The sequence below is a fragment of the Corvus kubaryi genome, unplaced genomic scaffold (genome assembly GCF_017639235.1).
Source record: "Corvus kubaryi isolate FWS band 111438036 unplaced genomic scaffold, C.kubaryi_AGA036_p1.0 67, whole genome shotgun sequence".
NCBI lineage: Eukaryota > Metazoa > Chordata > Aves > Passeriformes > Corvidae > Corvus > Corvus kubaryi.
The window spans coordinates 6654532-6674408 of NW_024582055.1; the positions used below are offsets into that span (position 1 = coordinate 6654532).

At 42.4% G+C, this 19877-nt stretch overlaps 2 protein-coding genes across 5 annotated transcripts in view; one reads left to right on the forward strand and one right to left on the reverse strand.

Annotated features, from left to right (window-relative positions):
* SEC24D (SEC24 homolog D, COPII coat complex component) overlaps nucleotides 1-2789 on the forward strand; it is a 39473-nt gene extending 36684 nt beyond the window's left edge. For all 4 annotated transcript variants that reach the window (XM_042048569.1, XM_042048573.1, XM_042048570.1 and 1 more), the window contains exons 14-15: nucleotides 800-916; nucleotides 2293-2789. In XM_042048569.1, coding sequence (XP_041904503.1) covers nucleotides 800-916; nucleotides 2293-2376 — 201 coding nt within the window. In that variant the 3' untranslated portion in view covers nucleotides 2377-2789. The remainder of the gene's footprint in view (nucleotides 1-799; nucleotides 917-2292) is intronic.
* Nucleotides 2790-3013: 224 nt separating this feature from the next.
* METTL14 (methyltransferase 14, N6-adenosine-methyltransferase subunit) lies at nucleotides 3014-19864 on the reverse strand. The gene is made up of 11 exons (XM_042048574.1): nucleotides 19779-19864; nucleotides 19572-19660; nucleotides 18756-18843; nucleotides 14592-14672; nucleotides 14134-14221; nucleotides 11690-11780; nucleotides 10025-10166; nucleotides 8642-8734; nucleotides 7822-7938; nucleotides 5373-5583; nucleotides 3014-4523 (listed from the first exon to the last, which is right to left on the reverse strand). The coding sequence occupies exons 1-11, from the start codon at nucleotides 19842-19844 to the stop codon at nucleotides 4210-4212; spliced, it is 1380 nt and encodes a 459-aa protein (XP_041904508.1). The 5' UTR covers nucleotides 19845-19864; the 3' UTR covers nucleotides 3014-4209.
* Between the last annotated feature and the right edge of the window lie 13 nt (nucleotides 19865-19877).

Consider the following 19877-nt stretch of genomic DNA (forward strand, 5'->3'; position numbering starts at 1 on the left):
AATAAATAGATTGTGTTGATAATGTGTATATTTTAGAAGTTTTGTCAATCTAGTAGCAGTAATTCCTGATGCCTGTCAGGATAAACAGGTATTTGGGAAGTCTTTCATCCTTCAGGAGAAAGCTTCTTAAAAGGAACTGAAGAAATTGACATTCGTGATGAAAAGTAACTGTCCTTGAAATATTAGGGGTGAAACTTCAGCTCTTTGAAAAGCCAGTGCTGTCTTCAGTTGTGTTCCTGCCATAGCAGAGGGATTTCTGGTTTCCCAGAATGCCACAGCTTATTTTGAAAGGTGGAATGTCCTGTGAACATGACGATTTCTGATTTGTGTCTGCCGTCTTGGCAGTGTAGATTTCAATGTGCAATCTGCCACAGGGATGGAATTGTCACCCATTTATAAAAATGCATGGAACACCAGTGTGCCTGAACTGAGTTTTTCTGTTAAACTGCATTTCCTTTTAATTTGATCCAATTTGAGTATTTGTATTTTGATGCCTGTTGCACAGTGCTTGTATCCAATTGGAAAGTCTCCAAGAGAGGCACTCCTCCTTTTCCTCAGGAGGACATGGTGTCAGAATGCCTGGGCCGGCAAAGCTGTGTGTTGGACTGCTACTTACTGAGAGAAAAGCCCCTGTTTGTTTGGGGGCTTATTCCCTCAGGCTCTGAGTCTGGGAATGAATTCTTTACCTCCGAGGAGCTTGCAGAAAGCCTCCACTGTTCTCTGAGAGCCCCGCAGTGTGTGAGTACGGGCTTGTTAACCTTGCAGTAATAAAGGTGCCAATGTGGTGTCTTTGGAACAGGCTGCAGAACGTGCTGGGAGGTTGTTCATCTTCCACTCTTCACTGCCAACTGCGGAAGCACCGGGCAAGCTGAAAAACAGAGATGACAAAAAGCTGCTCAATACAGATAAAGAGAAGGTATTTTCTGCTCTGAGCTAAGAGGGGACTGCTATTACCCTGCATTTCTCTAATAGGGCACTGACCTGTTTTCATTTACTTTTACTCAGCATGGCCCATAAGGAAGTTGTATAAAAAGGTGTTGCTGCTTAACACTGATCTGTGCCTTCATTTTCATACTCACATTACTTATATGGCAGTTGTGATTGCTGTGGCATTCCTTGTAATCTCTCTATTCAAGAGCAGTTCTCTGTTGCTGAACCTCTCTCCCAACTCCACAGACTGTAGGACTTTTTATGATGTTAGTATGAATAATTTACTTTGCAACGTCTTGATAGACGTCCCTAAGAACCAGAGACACATATGCTGGTGCCACAGCTGCCAGGCTGCAGAAGGCATCATCTGCCTTTTGTGCACAGAGCGGGTGGCTCTTCCTGACAGCAGCTTTTTGTTTTCAAAACTCCTTGTTTGAGAGCCAACCTGCACAGCACAGGCAGCATTCCAGCCGGCTTCCTGTAACCAACACTGTCAGAGAGTGGAGGACACAATTCTCCAGCTGGTGGCTGATTTACAATGATCTGCAGGTGACTGGGGTCTTAAATTCCCTCTGAAGCCAAATGCTGAGACATCCTGAGTACCTAGGCAGTGCAGGTGTTGAATCCTTCACTGAATTCACAGGGTGCAAGATAGTCCCAAGTACTCTAAGCCTCCTCCAGAATGGAAAGACGCGACAAGATCTAGACAGGCACCCCAAATGAGACTGGAGGCATTGTGCGTTTAATAAAAGTGGGAAGGAAGAAACTCATCAGGCTCTTCATCTTCCAGGAGAGCATGCTCAAATGAAATCTTCATTTACTTGTGGTAAGTGAACACTCATCAGCTCAGTGATTCGGAGCCTTATCCTCCTGCTCCTGTGCAAGTGTTGTAAGTGAGAATTCACCTGACAACCAGTAATGCAATTAAAAGCTTTTCATCTCTAGTTACCATTTCTATCTGGTTCAAATCCCAGTGACTAAGAAAATGACCTGCTGTTTTTACTGTATAAGGGAGTGTGTGGGACTGTGTCTCACTCCAGTACTTCCTAAGTCTCATCTCTGTCCCCAGAGGGACACAGACCAAGATTTGGGAGTGCACAGCCCTGCACTGCTGCCTTACCTCTACAGCCTTTGTCAGTCTGTCACTGCTGAAATGCCACCTTCAGATGAGCAGGGGTAGGTGTTGTTCTTCATGGAGGACAAGTGCAGATGTGGAGTTCTTTGTCCATTAACCTCAATTAAAACATTCCATCAGTTGCTCATTAACAACATGGACATGACATTTTGCTGGCAAAGGTGGCCCATCCAGAGAGCTCTAATCTAACACTCTCTGCAGCACTATTCTTTTTTTTCCCCTTACAGGAATTGAGCTATTTCTGCTTTGAGGGGAAGAACCAAGAAACCTCCATCACCTGCCACTATTTTCTGCAGACAGTGAAGTCTTGAGCAGCCCTGATACAGAAGCACATCACATCCAGTTGTTTTTGACCCTCCTCTTCCATGTAGCCTATGTGTATGTTAAGAGCAGCCCATGCACTGAACTACCAGCATTGGGCATGTAATTAAAAGGGGGAAATGGGAATTAACATTTTCTACTAATTGAAAAACAAGAAAATATTTGTCTCTGGCACAAAAGCAGTGGTACTAAGATTAAGTAAGTGTCTTTCTTTTTGAGTAACAACACAATTAGGGCAAAAAGCACCAAAAAAAAGTATCCCTACTATGGCATTTACCTTCTCTCAGGTGCTGTTCCACACAGCCTGTGGCAGACTTCACCAATGAACAGATGAACATCACCTTTAAAACACCCCTTCCCCAAATCCAGTCACTCTCCAGATGTGCAAATATGGCAGAAGAAACAAGCTGTAAGCAAAAGGCAACTTCCATTGGCACTACGGCAATCCCCTGCTCAACACTCTACCAAAGCGAGGGAGTTCACCAGCCCCTCCAAATCTTCTGTGCCAACATTCCATGCACCAAAAGGACAGTTCCTGCCTACACAACAGCACATTGGAAACCACTTAGCAATTCCAAAACCTCAAAGAGAACAAACCCACAAAATATTAAGAAAAATATTTCAACATCAGCTTTGATAAACATGTTTAATAGTCCGCTACTTTACAGGACAATTATTTAAAAGCTGGGCTTCAAGAGAGAGAAACATTGAGACTTAAAAGCCAATTTTCCAAAATCCTCATGTAAGACCTTGAGACATAAAAAGTCAGGTTTGTTCAGCCTACCAAGAACTGGACAAGAAGCTCAGAGTTGTGATTTTGCTAAAAACAGACACTGTACATAGGGAAGGGAGTCACTGTCTTTCCACACTGCCCTGGATCAGCAACAGCCATTCCCAAATGTGTGCAACACCCGCAGGCAAAGCCAGCACTCAGTTCCATCAGTGTTCCTTGTCACCAGGCGATCATTTTTGGGACGCACACACCACCTCCCATGTGCAATCCTCCCTCCAGCGAGGTCACTGGGAGCGCTCTGCAGGAACACTGCTCTTCCCTCCCACAGAACAAGGCGTTACAGACACACTGGGGGAAAAGCCCCACTCACGGAGCAACCCAGACCTGTGCACAACTTCTGGGCTGCGCGTAAATGCACAACTTGCTGCTTTCCAGGAAGCACAACACACAACTCACAGAATTACCACTCTCCCCACTACTGACAAGAAAGGTGAGTGCATATACACAAATTAAAAATTAACCTTTTCCTATTCCCAGGAATAATTTGGGAAGTTTAAACCAAATAAGAAAAAATAGAATTCTATTTATTTCATTTGCTCCTTAGTTTCAGAGAAGTTAAAATAGGTGTCAGTACAGACACAGCACTTTTTCTTCCATAAGACAGCAAACCTGCTGTGGCCATGCAACTCAGAACTGCATTTTGTGCCCACTCCACCATATTAATACAAGTCAATCCAAACCCAAACCTCCAAACATGGATGATGAATCCATGTTTTGGAGAAAATCAAGTTGAAAAGAAAGTCTCCACCTTGCAAGGTTCCTCAGGGGAGAGCAAGGGGGTCACTTCGGTCCTACCCGTGGTATGATGGGCTGGTGCTCTCTGCTGTGAGTTCAGTGCTGCCCGTGCAGGACATGGCCAGGTGAGGGGCTGTGCCAAACTGCAAGGCCGACTGTCTGCAACGGCGTGCACCAAAAACAATTGTAAAAGTCATCTAGTTGGAGTCCCCAGAGGAATTCACTGCAGGAAGAACAAGACTACAGAAAAGATTCCTAGACAAAGTGTAGACCAGGAGAAGCAGCCGTTACCTCCTCAGCGGGTGGGGAAGCCCCCTCGATGGGTCCCTCCACGGCCCCCTCTGAAGCCGCCCCGCTCACCACGGAAGTTGGTTCTGTTCCTCTCCCTGCCCCTTTCACCCCGTCCTGCTGAAGTCCCTCCTCTTCCTCCTCCCCTGGGAGCACCCCCGCCCCGGTCAGACTTGGACTTGGGTGGTGGGGACTTGGGCCGCAGCCTCTCAATCTCCTCGGTGCAGCCGGTCAGGTGGGAATTGGGAGCCGTGAAATACGAGGAATACGTTTCTGCGTTGAAGTTGCTGTTTGTGAGGGTGGGTCCCACCGTCAGCCAGCCTGGGGAATAAAACCACAGTCAGCAGCAGCAACAACAAACTTCAGGCTTCAAGGCCACTGTTGGCCTTTTCCCAGGAAATGAACACTCAAGTGACAGGGAGAGACACTTACCTACACATCACCTGCACTTAATGGAATGAAAAGTCACCTCTAGAGTTGTTGAAAAGTTAAGATTTCTGCTGGGTATTTCTAATGGCTTATTTTCATTTTCCAAATTTTTTTATTACATGTGGCTGTGGGAACATTCATGCTGTGCTTTCACAAGCCCTTACCCCTTCTTCCTACTTGTCCTTACACCACAACAGTGTTTTTAAAAAATACAGAAGTTCAACCAGACTAACCTGACTCTATGAGACACTGACAGAAAAGAATCCACCGACAGCAGCACTGAAGGGATACCTGAACAATGTGTCCTGATCCATGTATTTCTATGCATTTTGCATCATGCCAGATGCAGCACCCACTTGAGACACTGGGTCTTCAGACACTGGCAATAGCACTAAGCTCATAGGGGTTGAAAATCAGTTGGAGAAAGAAATCACTTTTCTGAGAATTGTAAACATATGGGGGAAAAGGAATCTCAACTGGATTTTGTTATGCTCACTGAGGAATTAAATACACGGACAGGCAAAAATACTGGTTAACAAAAATCTTCCTTGTGGAAAAAATAATATAAATTATAGCTCTCATAAACTTTCCAAACAACAGTTCTGTGACGGACAGATCTTCACATGTACCAAAAATGTATCTCCTTGAGATCTGCTGTCTGACCTGTGACATAGATCTGGAAACCTCTTCAGGACCCTGAAATGAATGTTATTGTTTGACCAAAACCAACACAGCAGTTACCTGGTCGAATTGTGCTGTCCCTCCCAAAGAGGTGAAGCCGCCGTCGCCCGAGGCAGAAATGCTCAATAATGTGAAAAATCTCCACAGGTTTCTCTATGTTGCCGATTTCAGGCTCCTCTGTGATGATGAGGTCGATGTCGACGTTGGCGTGGATGAAGTCCCCATCGGTGCTGCGGCGCACGGTGCCCTTGATGCCCATGAGGCAGTGCTCCTGCACACATACAGAGCTGTCACCTGTCACACCTACTGCTGTGGCACATGAGCCCAAGGGACAGCAAAGGCAGTTCTAAGTACAGTACATCCCACTCTTACATGAGAGAAAAGCCTGAAGCATGAACTAGAGCAGAAAAGCTGGAACTACCAAAGGAGCCATTTAAGAACAAAGCAGAGCAGTACTTGAAGCTGAAGCTTGATAAACTACACTATGAGGTGGTATAACTCAAATCAAGGCTGAAGTAAGATATTTGGACTTCTTCAATTACAGAACTTTAGGCTGGAAAGGCTGAGAAGTCTCCACAAGGCAAATGAGAAAAAGGTGATGGTAAGAGCAAAGGAATAGTTATTAATTATGATTAATACCTGCTTTAGCATTCTGATCCTAACTTTATTCATACAATAATTTTCAAAGTTTTCAGTCATAAAACAGACAGTGGAAATAAGATGTACTTTTCATACTGTACCTCTGTTAACAAAGTAGCCCTCCAAATTCCCCTCAGGCTCCTTTCTAGAATATATTACCACATAAAAACCTACAACCACTACCACACTGTCGGTGCACTCTCAGTCAGCTCATCAACATCAGAAGTGTTCTTGAGCTGTAACATGCATTGCTTTCCTTCCTTCTACAACACTGCAGACCAATTTAAGTGAGTGATATGTGGCATCCGTGAATGAGGAATCACCATGATTGTTCCCAGCTGAAAAGAGGCTCCTACATACTCATTTCAGAGCTCTCTTTCTGGGAATATCAATCTTGGATGAGTGATGTTCCCCAGGATCAAACACTCTGACTCACTAAGCGCCACCAGATGGCTCAGGAAACAGTTGCAGACAAGAAAGAGCATGTAATCATTCCCAAAGTTTGGAAAGGGTTTGCAGAGTTACTGGGTAAACATGAAAGGCACATCATCAGACCTATCAAATCTTTGCAGATGATGTTGCACTCATGCAACAGGGGTTTGGACCTGGAATTTACCTAAGTGGAAGGCAGAATACTGCTAAGCAAATCACCCACCAAGCCAAGCCCTCTCAATCTAGTCCTTAGGAGAACTATCCCAAACATTCTATTTCCATACCACACAGCATGTCACTCACAAATACCTGGGATCCTGTGACATCCATGGAGAGATGCCTCAGCCAAAAAGAACTGAACAGCATTTGCTGCTGTCACCACTGGCAAACACAGCTTGCCCAACAGGCTGTTTGTTCGGTCAGAGCAAACTCACTCCATTTTAGTGTTTATCACAAACAGTGACCTCAGCCCAACTCTGGCTCGATACACAGAGGAATTCCCCCATACCAGAAACTATTTTACTTTGTTAAACAAAGACATAAAGGCCCCCCCACCAGTCCTCCTGTGTTAGTTTTAGCCTTGCCTGCATGAGCAAACTGCACATATTTGCAACACTATATGCAATAAACACACAGTATTTATACTTATAAATATTTATAAGTAATACAACACACTTTCAAACAAACTTCAGATTAATGTAAATGCAAGTCAAAGAATGATTCCAGATATCCTAAAGGGAAGTTATACTCCTAACAATGGCCAATCTGAGACAGACTTGAGGATGTTTAATGCTAACGAATGATTAATGGATGAGGAAGGAGTCCTGAGGTTCACTGACATGTGAAATGAATAAATTGCCAGCCAGCTCTCTCTACTCAGTAAAACTGCCAGTTACGCTCACATATACCCAAGACAATTATTTATGAATTCAATTTGTATTTCTCCAAGTTTTTGAGCAACAGACATTTGAGTCTCAAATCAGAACACTTTTTTTTCTCTGCACCTCCTTCAATACACATCCTCCACAAAGCATCTTTAAAAAAATGGTTTAAACCAGGCTGACCCATTCTATCACTTGTGCTTTACAATCACCTCCAGGAAGGCAGGAGATGCTGTCTGAGCTCTGGTTCCCCCACACCTCTCTCTAGTCCAAGCTCTGGGCACACACCGGCTCGTGTGCATTTAGAACCAATAGCCAGTCTTCTATAGTTATTTTTTATTAATAGATTGATATAAAATCTACAGATTTAAAGACTTCTTTTGACACTGAATTCAGTCAAATTCTACTGCTAAGTTTAGTTCCATAAAATGTGCTTTGCAGAACAGAACTTGGAAGTCTTCCTGTTGGCTTTCTCTCAAGCCTGTCAGCAATACCAGGTGTGTCATTAGCACAGAGAGACAGAATGGAAACAAAGACGAATGGAGCCAATCCTTTACCTTGGTTCTTTGGAAGACAGCCTTAGGGTCTAGAGTCTTGGTCTTGCCAGGGTTGTTCTTATTTGTTTTAATCCAGCAAATGTCCTCGCATCTTCTGTAACCCCATTTGCGCAGACACTAAATATTATAAACAAGTAAACCAGTTCACACTACACGAAAACATCAAGTAACCTGAACTGAACACTCCCTTAGGCACTTGACTTTTCTTATTCAAGGGCTGTCCAGCTACTACCAACCTGTCTATGACTAAACCCAATCCATCTGGCCAACTTCAGACCGAAAAACGGCTAAAGCAAACAGATCAGTAACCACAGGCTGCCCTTGAATGGTCGTTTGTGAATTGTTTTCGTGGAAAGCACTGCTCGAACTGAATAAAGAATGCTTCAGCACAGCAAGAGCCAATTAGGAATTCTTATTGCAGCATCCCCAACACAAGCAGCGTTTCCCTGGCCTGCAGAAAGATGACAATTGTATCTCAATTTATGCAACAGGAGGACCATTCTCCTAGCATGAATATTTTTGGCAGAAAACTCCTGAGACTTCTGTTTAAAAAGTTGTAACTTGGCAACCTGCTCCTGTGTCAACATGCATACATCAAACCCAAGACCCCATGGAATTATGCTTCCTCACGGAGTCAATGCCTCATCTGGACATTAACACTATCTAAATAGTTAATGCCATTTAAAATCACATATCCTCTAGCACAGTAACAAAACATCCCTCAGTAGTTAGGGCTGAGAATTCCATACAGGGAAAAGTCAAAGATAAAAATAAACTCTTAAGCCTGTCCCTGATAAATTGAATTAAAACAACATCTTACCACTCGGCCGAGATCCAGACCCTCGCCTGAGCCACACCACAGAAACACAAATGACCTTGGGGCTGCAATTTCTTCAATTTCCAATTTCATGATCTAGTAATAACAAATGCAATATAAGTGTTCCTGAATTAAATAAAAATCACCAGTTGTATCAGGATGAATACTGAGTCTTGAGGCTTTGTCACAGAAACCATCAGGAAGCACACCTGGGGGCGTGAGGGAAGAAGGGAACTAATTCCTTGTTTTGCTTTGCTTGTGTGCATGGCTTCTGCTTTCTGTATTAAACTGTCTTTGTCTCAAGCTGTGAGTTTTCCAGCTTTTACACTTCCAATATTCTCCCTGATCCCTCTGGTGGGGGAGTGAGTGAGTGGCTGCCTGGGACTGGGCTGCCAGCTGGGGTGAAACCATGACAAACAGAAATTCTACCTATACAAAAAATTCTAGGCTTAAAAGACCAATACAACCCACATGATCTCCTCCTCAAATCTCTGCTTCATTTTATCATTCCATTGGCAGCAAAAGTATTTGATACAGAAGCCATAGTACTCTGTTTCTTTTCCTCCCTGTAAGGTTGTGAAGATGTCCTAAAAATCCCAGTTTAATTCCTATCACTACGTAGGAAAGACATTCTCTCCATTTTCACTTTCAGGAAGAGCAGCCAGAATTTATGAGGACAGGGGTTCAACAATGACAAATGAGTAACATTCAAGATGAAATAACTTCGGATGCAAAGCATCTGTTAGTCATCACAAGTTGAAAGGATTCATCTCTAACTTGCTAACACATCAAATCAAGCTTCATTCAGTGCCACTCCGAGGAAAAATAATGCAGTAGGAGCCATTCTAAGAGGATTTAACTCCAAACCAGGAGGATGAGTCCTGCCTCCAACACTTCCACTTTTTCTGTTAGGATGGAATGTTTTTTCCCTGGCAGCACCACCAGGCACCATTTAAAAAAAAATACAAGAGAAAGACTTCCATGGATGAGATTTATCTATTTGGTTAAGCTTCTAGGGACTATAACTGGGGTTTGACCATTAAAATTTCCTACCCAATCAGTACTTGGAGAATGGAGGAATGTCGGTAAAGCAAACTTACCTATACTTTTTACTAGAAGACCAACATATTAAAAAGCACGTGTTAAGAATCTCAAGAACTTCAAGAAAGAAAGGAATATTTTCAATGGACATTCGGTATTTCAACAGCAAAAAACCAAACAGAAAGCTCAGGGAAGGTAAGGGCAGAGAGAAAACCCACTATTACTTGGTTTAAGTTTTCAGCCAGGCTCAGAGAGAACAAAAAGTTGTATTTACTAATTTAAACCCTGACACTATTTGCTTAAACAAACGTATGAAATGTTCTTCACAGCAAAAAAGGTACTTACATCATCCCAGGTCCAGCATTTTTCATTGGCAGTAATGCCAGTCTCTCGGTAATATTCTTCCAATGGTGGCTCCAGGAGAATCACATCAAATTTGGACTTCAGCTCCCTAATATCAAAGGCTTCCAAGTCTGCTTGCAAATACCTGTTTAAACAGATGATGCCAGACTGCTTGGACAAGGTGCAACAGTGGCCTGGGAACTACACTCCACAGAGCACTTTTGCGCAGCCAGTAAAGAGCAGGGTCTCCTGGGTGGGTTGTACACCTCAAATGCTCTAAATCCAGAGGAGATCCATTACACATCCTCACTTAATGGAGGCTGGATGCTATTGCATTGCATTTTTTAAGCAGTCTTAATAAACACTTTTTAGGATTCTAACTTAGCAAGCAGTAAACAGATGCCCACACAGACTGCACAACAATACCTAGTAGAGGCTCACTGCACTTTCTGCACACCCGTGGACTATAATAGCAGGAAACATAAGCATTTAAGAAGCAAACACTCACTACCTGGCTAACTGGGAAAGTGGCATATTTTAAAAATTATTCCAAAAGTTCTAAATACTGGAAACATTGTTACTCTGTGTATAGTATAAATGTATTTCTCTATTCCTGTACCAAGCAAAATTCCCCCCCAACACTGACTTTATTAAATACACGCTCACACAGACTTATGACTCTCCTCCACACCTGCACACCACTCAATGCTCTATCACTATCGAAAAATTACACTGTCTCCCCCAAATTCCTTTAATGTTAAGAAAGCTGATCAGCAGACCACCACCCTCCCCTTCCCAGAAAGCGTGCGGAATAGATTACTACGCCCCACGTGTACTCGGTGTCGTCAGAGGGCAGCATTTGATTACTGTTTTTTCCACCCTCTTGTACTTTATGACCAAGAATGCCAAAACACACCTAGGTTAAAGTAGCAGCTTGAGTTCTGCAGTTTGCACTCAGTTGTTCAGACAACTATTTCATGGGGTTTTATGTGACTATCATTAAATAAGGTGGGTGTCTGTGGTACAGATTAAGACTACTGCACATGACAAGCATTAGGTTAAGTTCAGAGAGGTTTGAATCCCTGGAGTAACATGCTGCACACTGAGGCTGTGTCTGACATTCAGCAAAAGCTCCAAGTAATTCGAAGTCCATAAGGACGTACGACTTCCACTCAGCCTAAACATTTTTGCCTTCAACTCCAAAGTAACATGTGATTGATGGATATGAAGATAATAGCTGAACACGATACAAAACAGCTGGTACATGAAAAACTAAGGTTATATTAAGAGGCCAATTCTTTAAAGCTGTTCTTGTTATCATAAACCACATGATAACATGAGATTCACCATGACATGATGTTCTTTTAGTTCCCAAATTAAAGCCTGCAGCCAAATGAGTTGACAATTTGCTCTTAAAAAAATCAAAGCTTTAGATACTATAAATAATCACATGTCGGAAAGAAAATCTAGTTTATACACTATATTAAACATCTAGATTAAGCTAACAAAAGAGTGCTCTTATTCTTCTATGCTACAATTAATTTGTATACACAAACAGAAAGAGACAATGTAAATTCTACGCAGGTGCTGAAGATAGAGATTTGCAAAGCAGACAGCTAACTTCAGACAGGTCTGGAGAAGAAAGGCATTTTCCACAAGAACACTTACATGGGAGGAGTGTTAGATTTAGATATCAGCTCATCCTTCAATCTGATGAGCTCTCTAAGTTTGGGATATTCTTCAAACCTATCTGCTAAGCCTAAGAAGAAGAAAACATGAAGTTAACAACTACTTAACAGAGTAAATCTGTATCAGTTAAGCATTGTCCAGTATTCTGAATAGGTCTAAATGTTAATATGTAGCCTCATTTTAATTTTTGTTAGAACAAACCAAACCCTTTAAAGCAGTTTTTTGTTCAGCACTTGACAAAAGCCTCCTGCCCTGCCCCAGCTAATTAGGGCTGTTACTGATGCAATGTCTATGCTCTGATCTTCTCTAGAGCACTACAGTGGATCAGGAGTTCACAACTCCAGTTACCAGAAGGAAACCACCTTTCATCTAAACTAAAAGTGCCAGGATGATGAAAGAAGTTATTTTGGTTTTCCCCAATAAATAAATTTATATTGAGATCTAATTACCATTCATTTACAGCATACTCTGTGTAATCTTTGATGACTGTTTCCCAGGTGGCACTTGGGGCGTGGCTGGTTCCCTGAGGTAACGTTTACATTAAGATTTGGTGCTGTGGTGCCAGTCACGAAGATCTGAACACATGTTCCTACATTTAGCTTTATGAAGTCAATTTTCCAACCTTTCATGTGTACAGAATGCTAATTAGATCTTCTGCAGCAAATGTTGTAAAAAGGAAAATACATTTGAAGTATATTTTGTTCTCCCTTAGAGACAATGGGTTTGCTACTGCCAGCAGCAGGTTCAGCACAAACCAACAAGGGGCCATTCCTGCTTCGACTTTAGTAGGAGTTACTTAAAAGGCTTTATGTTCATTTAAAAGTACAACTTGAAATGGTGTTAATCAATTGGAGAAAAAACCTCACCCAAACCCACAAACCCTTCATCTCTCTCCTTATTTTAAATCAAACTTAAGTCCCAATCCTAGGATTGCAATGATAAAAGCAAAGTTCTCAGTACCTAACCTCTACTACTCATGCATAAAACACCCAAAAGCTATTTTCATCCTTTTCCTTAAATATGTAACAGCTTAAAACTACTACTGTGTTCTCCTGATTTCCATCACTGTGCTGCTTCCAGCCACTGTGAATCCAATACCCCTGGGCAACAGAGACAGAAGCCAGTTATCAGCAGCTAAGCAATAGATGTAAAAGAATTTTCCATCCAAAAAAGCCCAAACTAACCAAACCCAGAGCCACAGGTCTCTCCCTCTTTTCAAACAGTAACATCAGAAAGATATAGTTGGGTGTTGTGGAACTACTTGTTTTACTTTGGGCCGTGTCCAATGACATGTAGCACCTCAGCAGAGTTTTGACCATGGTGTGGAGAATGTGTGCTCACCAAAGTGCAGTTCTACACACAGCTCAGCCCTGTTAAAGGTTCACGCCCAGCTGCTGCTGCTGTGTTCATCTCCCCACCAACACCTGCATGAGCATTTGTCCTGTCCCTCCCCCACTCATTACACAGCAGAGAAGTCATGGCACACAACATGGGCTGCTACTCTCCGTACTCATTTCCAAGAACGGTGTAGAACTTTATCCCAACTACATAAATGGGAAGCCCAAGTGCTTTTGAGATAAAGATACAACTGAGTCAGAACAGCCCATTTTTCTTAAAAACCATCCAGACGTGTTTCACAGAAGCATTCACAAAATATAGAGAAGAATAAACTAAAAGCCTCTGGAGGCAAACCAAACCTCTTTGGGCTGCTGTCTACAAACACAACCCACTTGCCCTGGCAATCTTACACTTGATAAAATACAGAGAACTGCTGCATAAAACTGCAGAGGGAGATGTCTTGCTTCTTTTAAACACCAAATGCTAGGCACCTATTCTGGGAAACAGGACCAAACTGTGCCTTAGTTCTAGCAATTTTAAATTCAGGCCCAATGTAGCATCATTTCAGTAGCAAGTTAAGATATGTCTGGATACACGTAAACTCGAAAAACATCCTCCTCTAAACTTGGGCATTCTAACGAGCTGTCAGCAGTTACCTCATTTAGCTGGGCAACATTATCCATACTGCTTCCTGCCTTAAATGTCAGTATTTTCCATGCTTTACATGCTTAAGAGGCAATACAGCCCAGTACACAGGTGAACTGTAAACTTCCAAAGGTTTCAAGATCTGCTTATTAAACTCATCTACTTTCTGGACTCAAAAGAGCTTAGTTTGGGAAAAAGATCCTCCTGGTGAAGTATTTTCCAGTAAAACCAAGGGTAAGAGCAGCCTTAGCAACAAGGACCTCCTAAGTAATTGAAAATAAAGATGTCTAAACCAATATGTATGCACACTGAGACAAAAAACCAGGAAGTGTTTGTGTACCTGCACTTCCCAAAAACTGTAAGGAATTAAAAAAGGGAAGAAAAAGAAGTGCTATTGAATAAAATGAGTTATCCTCAAACAGTTACTGGCTGTGACATACCAACGTCTCTGATGAAGTTCTGAGGTCTGTGTCCTGTATCCACAAAGTGCTGGCAGTAATCGTTGTGTGGATTTAAGCTCTGAGTGCCCTGGAGAACAGGAAGAAGTTCAGTGAGAGCAACAGGAGGTAACTGGACATACACAGACACGCTGTATGTGTTAGCCTGATAAATCAGCAAGGAGCAGATTATCTTTTCAACATGCCTTTTAAGTTCCACTGGTTAGACCATCCTTTTAGTTCCAAATCAGGCCCACCACTCCTGCAGCTCATTGTGAGCTGCCTCAGAACAATGCAAACACCAGTTACAGACAGATCTTTCACAGGAAACTTCTGTACTTGTGAGTTCCAGGCTACTACTTCAGCCTTTAAAGCTGTATTTCAGCCCCCATCGGCTGCAGAAACAGTTTAACACACCTAGGCCAGCTTTGATGACACTTCCAATTGCAAAAGCAGCTCACCTTAAGAAAGGTACTGGAATCTTTGTAAATCTCTTCTTCATAGGGCAGGTTCTCTTCATCTTGCTGCAGCTCTACCTCATCCTTGGAAATAAAGCAGGGATTACAAATGTGCATACAAGATCGTGCTGTTTCTGTCCTTTCCTTAAGAAGCAGAATCATAACGAGAACTGGGCTGTCTACAAACAGCAGATCCAGCTCCAGTGTTGGAGGGCGAAAAAAAATTATCTATTCCCCAAAAAGTCTGCACCTCTCTCACCAGCTCACCAGAGGAGAGTGTTACTGGGAAAGGCCTCTGAAAGAAGAATAAAATAAGAACCCCTTCATTTCCAGCCTCTGACAGTGCCTTACAAGGTGTAGAACTTTTCATTTTTGTCCCACAAAACTTTCACTCCTTAGACAGAGACAAAGTATATATTTCGTTGAGGTTCTTCTGCAGCAGAACTTCTGAGCATTTATATCCACACAATCATCTCTTATCTTCCAGCCTTAGCAAAGTCCACGCTTGGCAGAAACAGGCTCATGGTACATGTCAGTATTTCACTTGGATTGTCCTTAAATATAACTTTAACATTCCTATTCTATAGCCCCAAAATTTACATAAAATATATCTAGAGAGCCACCAACTGTTCATTCAAGAGATTTCTGGGATTCAGAGATCTGTTACACCGATGTACTCTGAGCATCCAACACAAAACTCAGAGAGAATAGAAACTCAACCTTCTGCCTTCCCACTGATCCTGGATCAACCCAGTATACAGATTTATAAAATAAAGAACTACTAAATGATATAATTTACCATAGTATTACAGCTGTATTTACCCTATGCTACATAAGCTGAGTGCAGAATAAAAAATTAAGCGTCGTCTCTCCCAATTTTGCTCCCTCTAACTGTAGAAACCTTTAAGTAAACTTCTGTTATTTCCAAAGTGGAGCTTTGAACCAGCTTCTGAAATGCCTGATGTGATAAACAGGTCACAGCTTCCCCTTCTCTATTCAGGTGATGAACTTAGATACACAGCAGTCATTTTGCTTGTCTGTTTAACCAGATCAAAACAAGATTACTATCAGAAACAGCAAGTGTTTGCAAGGAAAAGAAATGTACAGACAAGCAGCAGCAAGTGTTATTGAGGCCAAAAAAAAGCTGAAAGCTTGAGTTTTACTAAAAACTGCTTATGCCATCATAAGTTACACCTGTTTCCCTCTTCCATCTTTCTCTAAATCTTGCCCTTCTGATGATAAGCACCAGTTAGATACCCGAGTCATCCCAGTTCTCTTTATACCTTCATAAGTGATTTAAAAAGTCTTGTGACCACAAACAAAAGCCCACACCACCACCTTTCAAAGGGAAAGGACACAGCCACAGCAGAGACAGAATGACAGCAGCGGTTACACAAGATACCAGGTTCTTGTACATTAATTATCTGTGTTTTCCAAAGCATCTGGTATTAAGTTGCTGAGTTAGGGAAACAGAAACTACCCACAATATTCAAACATATTTTATTTCAAATGACTGGAGATACATGTAATTCATGATTCAACCAAGTAAGCTTTTTTCAGCCTCCACAACAATGGCATGGAAGCATCCCAAGCTTGCAGGCCTCTGCTTGCAGAAACAAAGTAGAACAGGGCTGTCTCAAATTAGGCTGGCAGACAGCAAAAAAGAACCACAAGTGGCTTTGTACTCCACACAAAGTGAAAACTCCACAAACCAGACACTCATACAGGTTCAAACAATGGAGTCAAATCACCTGGGGAAGGCGAGGGGTGGAACATCACGCAAAGCTCCCAGAGGGTGGTGAAAAGCCTGGCAGTAGCAGCAGACACTCTAATCCCATTATCTGTCACTTCCAAATACAGACTAGGGAGCTCAATTAACCCCGGGACAACTGTTACAGTTCCACAAGAACAAGATTATTTAAGGAGTTCTCCAGAACCACAACTCAACTTTCTGACTTTAACATATACATTATTCACTTTTTCAATAGTTTCATCTCTTCCATACTGCCCATCCCCCAAGGCTGGCAAGGCAGAGCCAGGCTCCAAGACTGGAGTCAAGCTGCCAGTGGGAGCTTAACAAGCAGCGCTGCTTCCTGCCCTTTGTTCTCACATCAGCCTGAGCCTTATGAAGAACCACCACTATAAATTTACACTTATTCTACAGAAAAACCAAAAACAGACCCACAAAAGAAATAAACAAACAAAACCCCACAAAATTAAAACACATTGGTTTTTTTCTTTTTTTTTTACCAGATGTTCCTACATGCCTGAGAAAAGTAAAATACTTCATCTTTTACCTCAAAAACTGCCCTCATACAGGTTCGAGAGCACATTCATTTCCACCAAATCTGAAGCCAGGGCAAAAAAATTTTCAATCACTGCAGAAGACTTACCTGATCCCATCACATAGAACCCAACTCTGCAAGTCAGGGATATAGAGACAAGTCGCTTCACATCAGAAATACCTCTGATTTTCTGAACAAAACGGGCAAACTCGCAAGATTTGCCCACAATACTATTAGTTAAGTCTATTATTGCTTTTGTCTAAGTTGCATTAAACACAAAACAATAGGGCTTGACACCTTAAGGATCCAGATTTTTGTATGAGTTCATATTACAAGACTAAATTTAAGCAGGTTCAGAGTGCTCAGGAAAAAGTTACATAAATGCAGATGGAATTTTCTTATCTGCTTGCCAATAGGGAATTAGCAATGCCTGCAGGAAACAGCTGATGACTCCGCTATAGATGTTCTACTCTGGGGTTTCAAGTTTCTTATGTCTGTTCATGTGCTCAACTAAACTTTATCTGAGCTACTGTTATTAAAATATTCTTCCATTTCAACAATACAGAAAAAGTCTGGCCACTTGCAAGTGGTTACAGCCCACCTCAGGGTAAGTCTTCTCCACGCTGATTAGGAAAATCTTAATGGTAAGACTCATGTGCTTTGCCAACCCAAGTGACTTATCTGTATATACTTTACAGGTAATTAAAATTTAGTTCTTTAACCATGTACTTGGCGAAGAAGTAAAATAAATTGATAACAACCTTCTACCTGATGGTGACTTAATTTCTTTACTAAACAGGATGTACAGACTAATACTTATTATGTTAAAAATAATGTCTGGTCCTTTACAGAGAGACTTTCAAAATCAGTCATCAAGAACCATCTTGTAATACATTAACTTTTTGGTTTACTAAGGTAAAAGACAGACATTATTACAGAAAGATTACAAACCTGAACACAAATGTAACACAATGAAGACTTCGTATTTCAAAAATTACTGGTTTTAGGCATTCAAGAGAACAGCAGACACCGCACTATTTCATAAATACACTGACATTGATTCTATTTAACCACAGAAGCAAGGTTACTAGAAGATGGAAAAAAGGGAGGAGGACATACCCTGCAAACAGATCCCAAAGCAAATCTTAAAAGACAGCTGTATCATAATCATGCCTTTAGAAGAAAGCTGTCAAATAGCTTTGGGATGAGCATTTTAAAAATGAAGGGCATGGAGTTTGACAAGCACTCACTCTTCAATGACCTTGGAGGCATTTTGGTTTGTTTTTTTTAACCTAGCTCTTCCTGGGCATTTTGGACACTTGAAGAACACCCCAAACCATGCCTCTTACTTCAATTCCTTCAGAATCCTTTGTTTCTTCCACTGCATTCCTTGGCACTTCACAGACAGGTCAGAAGCCACCCTCAGCCTCCCTTGTCTCATCCCATGGCCCGTGCCTCCTGTTAACTGCAAGCCTCCCTTTCGACACAACAAAATTCTGGTCAAGATTCTTTTTGTGTGTGTCCAAGGCCACACGCATTTTACCACTTCTTCCCACAGCTGGCCATGGCTCGGTGCTATTCCCTGTGGGTACTAACACCTAAGCCTGCCTCCTCCTAGGAGCAGCACTAATTAAGCCTCCACACATCGGGGTTCAGTGTGTGTACAGCTCAATGCACCTATGTCACACCTGAGGCGAACCACGTAGCATCTGTGTCCTCCCCTCACATTTCTGCAGTGGAAGGCATCAGAGGAGATGACACTGTCGAACACACATATTAAAGGATCTATATACATCACATTTATTTTTATATACACACATATTTTCTAAGTATCTCAAGGACACAACACCAGAGAAAAGTAACTTTTTCCTCTTTTTCTTACCTTATATTCTTCAATCTCTTCTTCATCAGCTTCTCCCTCATCTGGATATTTACGTTTTGCATTTGGTGCAGAAGTATCATAAGCAGCCCTATGAAGAGCCAAAAGTCCTCATATAAAAGTTTCTGTCTCCAAACAAAATTGTTCAGGAATCTTTGATAATCTGCCTTGACTGCATGTTACAAGTCTGAAACTATTTCAAAACATCATACATGATACTCTGTCAGTGTATTTGAGTTCAGCACAACTTATTAAGGACAGAACTCTTCAAAAGAGTCATTCCCTTTTCTTTCTCATTTTTCTGCTCTCAAAAATACAGTTTATTTTAACCGAAGTGGTACATCTACAGAATTAAGCTTTCCCTTCCATTTCTCATTTTTTTCTGTTCTAAAAGGTACAGCTTGTTTTACCCCAAAGCAGTTTGTCTACAAAATTAAGCCTGTTCACACACGTGAGAACCGATAAGCAGTAGCTGCTCTGTCGTAGACACATCCGCAGTTCCATGAGAACTTTTAAACTAAACTTCCCTGAACTGCGCTTAGCAAAAGCATGAAGGCTCTGGGGCAACACAGATGGCCCATTCTAAATTCAGATCTCGGTTTTCCCACACAGTACGTTTTTAACACCAGAAACAAAAGTCAGCCTATATTTCGAAGCTGCAGTTAGAAAGGTATAACTAGACCCTACTCCCCTTAGTCAAGGCGTTGATTTGACTAATTATTGCATTTTCTTTCACCGAGTGCAATCACATCGCATTTCCCGGGCCTGTACTGCTATCGAGCCCCCAGTTTCGCACAGCCACCGCCCGCCGATACCGACCTGCAGGTCTCCCTGGTTTCCGCGATCTCCCGCTGCTCATCTTTGCTGTTGAGCACGGCGCCGATGCTGTCCGCGTTCTCGGCCCCCAGCTGCAAAGCGGGAAACACGAAGTCACGCCGCGGTCACCGCGGTCCCGCCCCGCACACGGCCCGCCCCAGGCCCTCGCCCCCGCAGCGCCCCGGTCCCTGCGGATGCTCCGGGCCGTACCTGCTGCGCCAGGAGCTGGCGGCGGAGCTTCTGTCGCTCGCGGATCTCCTGCAGGCGGCTGTTCATGGCCCGCACCGGCCCCTCGCCGCCGCACTCCCG

Coding starts and splice junctions, on each gene's coding strand:
- METTL14 (XM_042048574.1), bottom strand. CDS start 19,844: ATGAACAGCCGCCTGCAGGAGATCCGCGAGCGACAGAAGCTCCGCCGC. Junction 19,661..19,778: donor GCCAGCTCCTGGCGCAGCAG/GTACGGCCCGGA, acceptor CCCGCTTTGCAG/CTGGGGGCCGAGAACGCGGA. Junction 8,735..10,024: donor AATGCTGGACCTGGGATGAT/GTAAGTACCTTT, acceptor TGTTATTACTAG/ATCATGAAATTGGAAATTGA.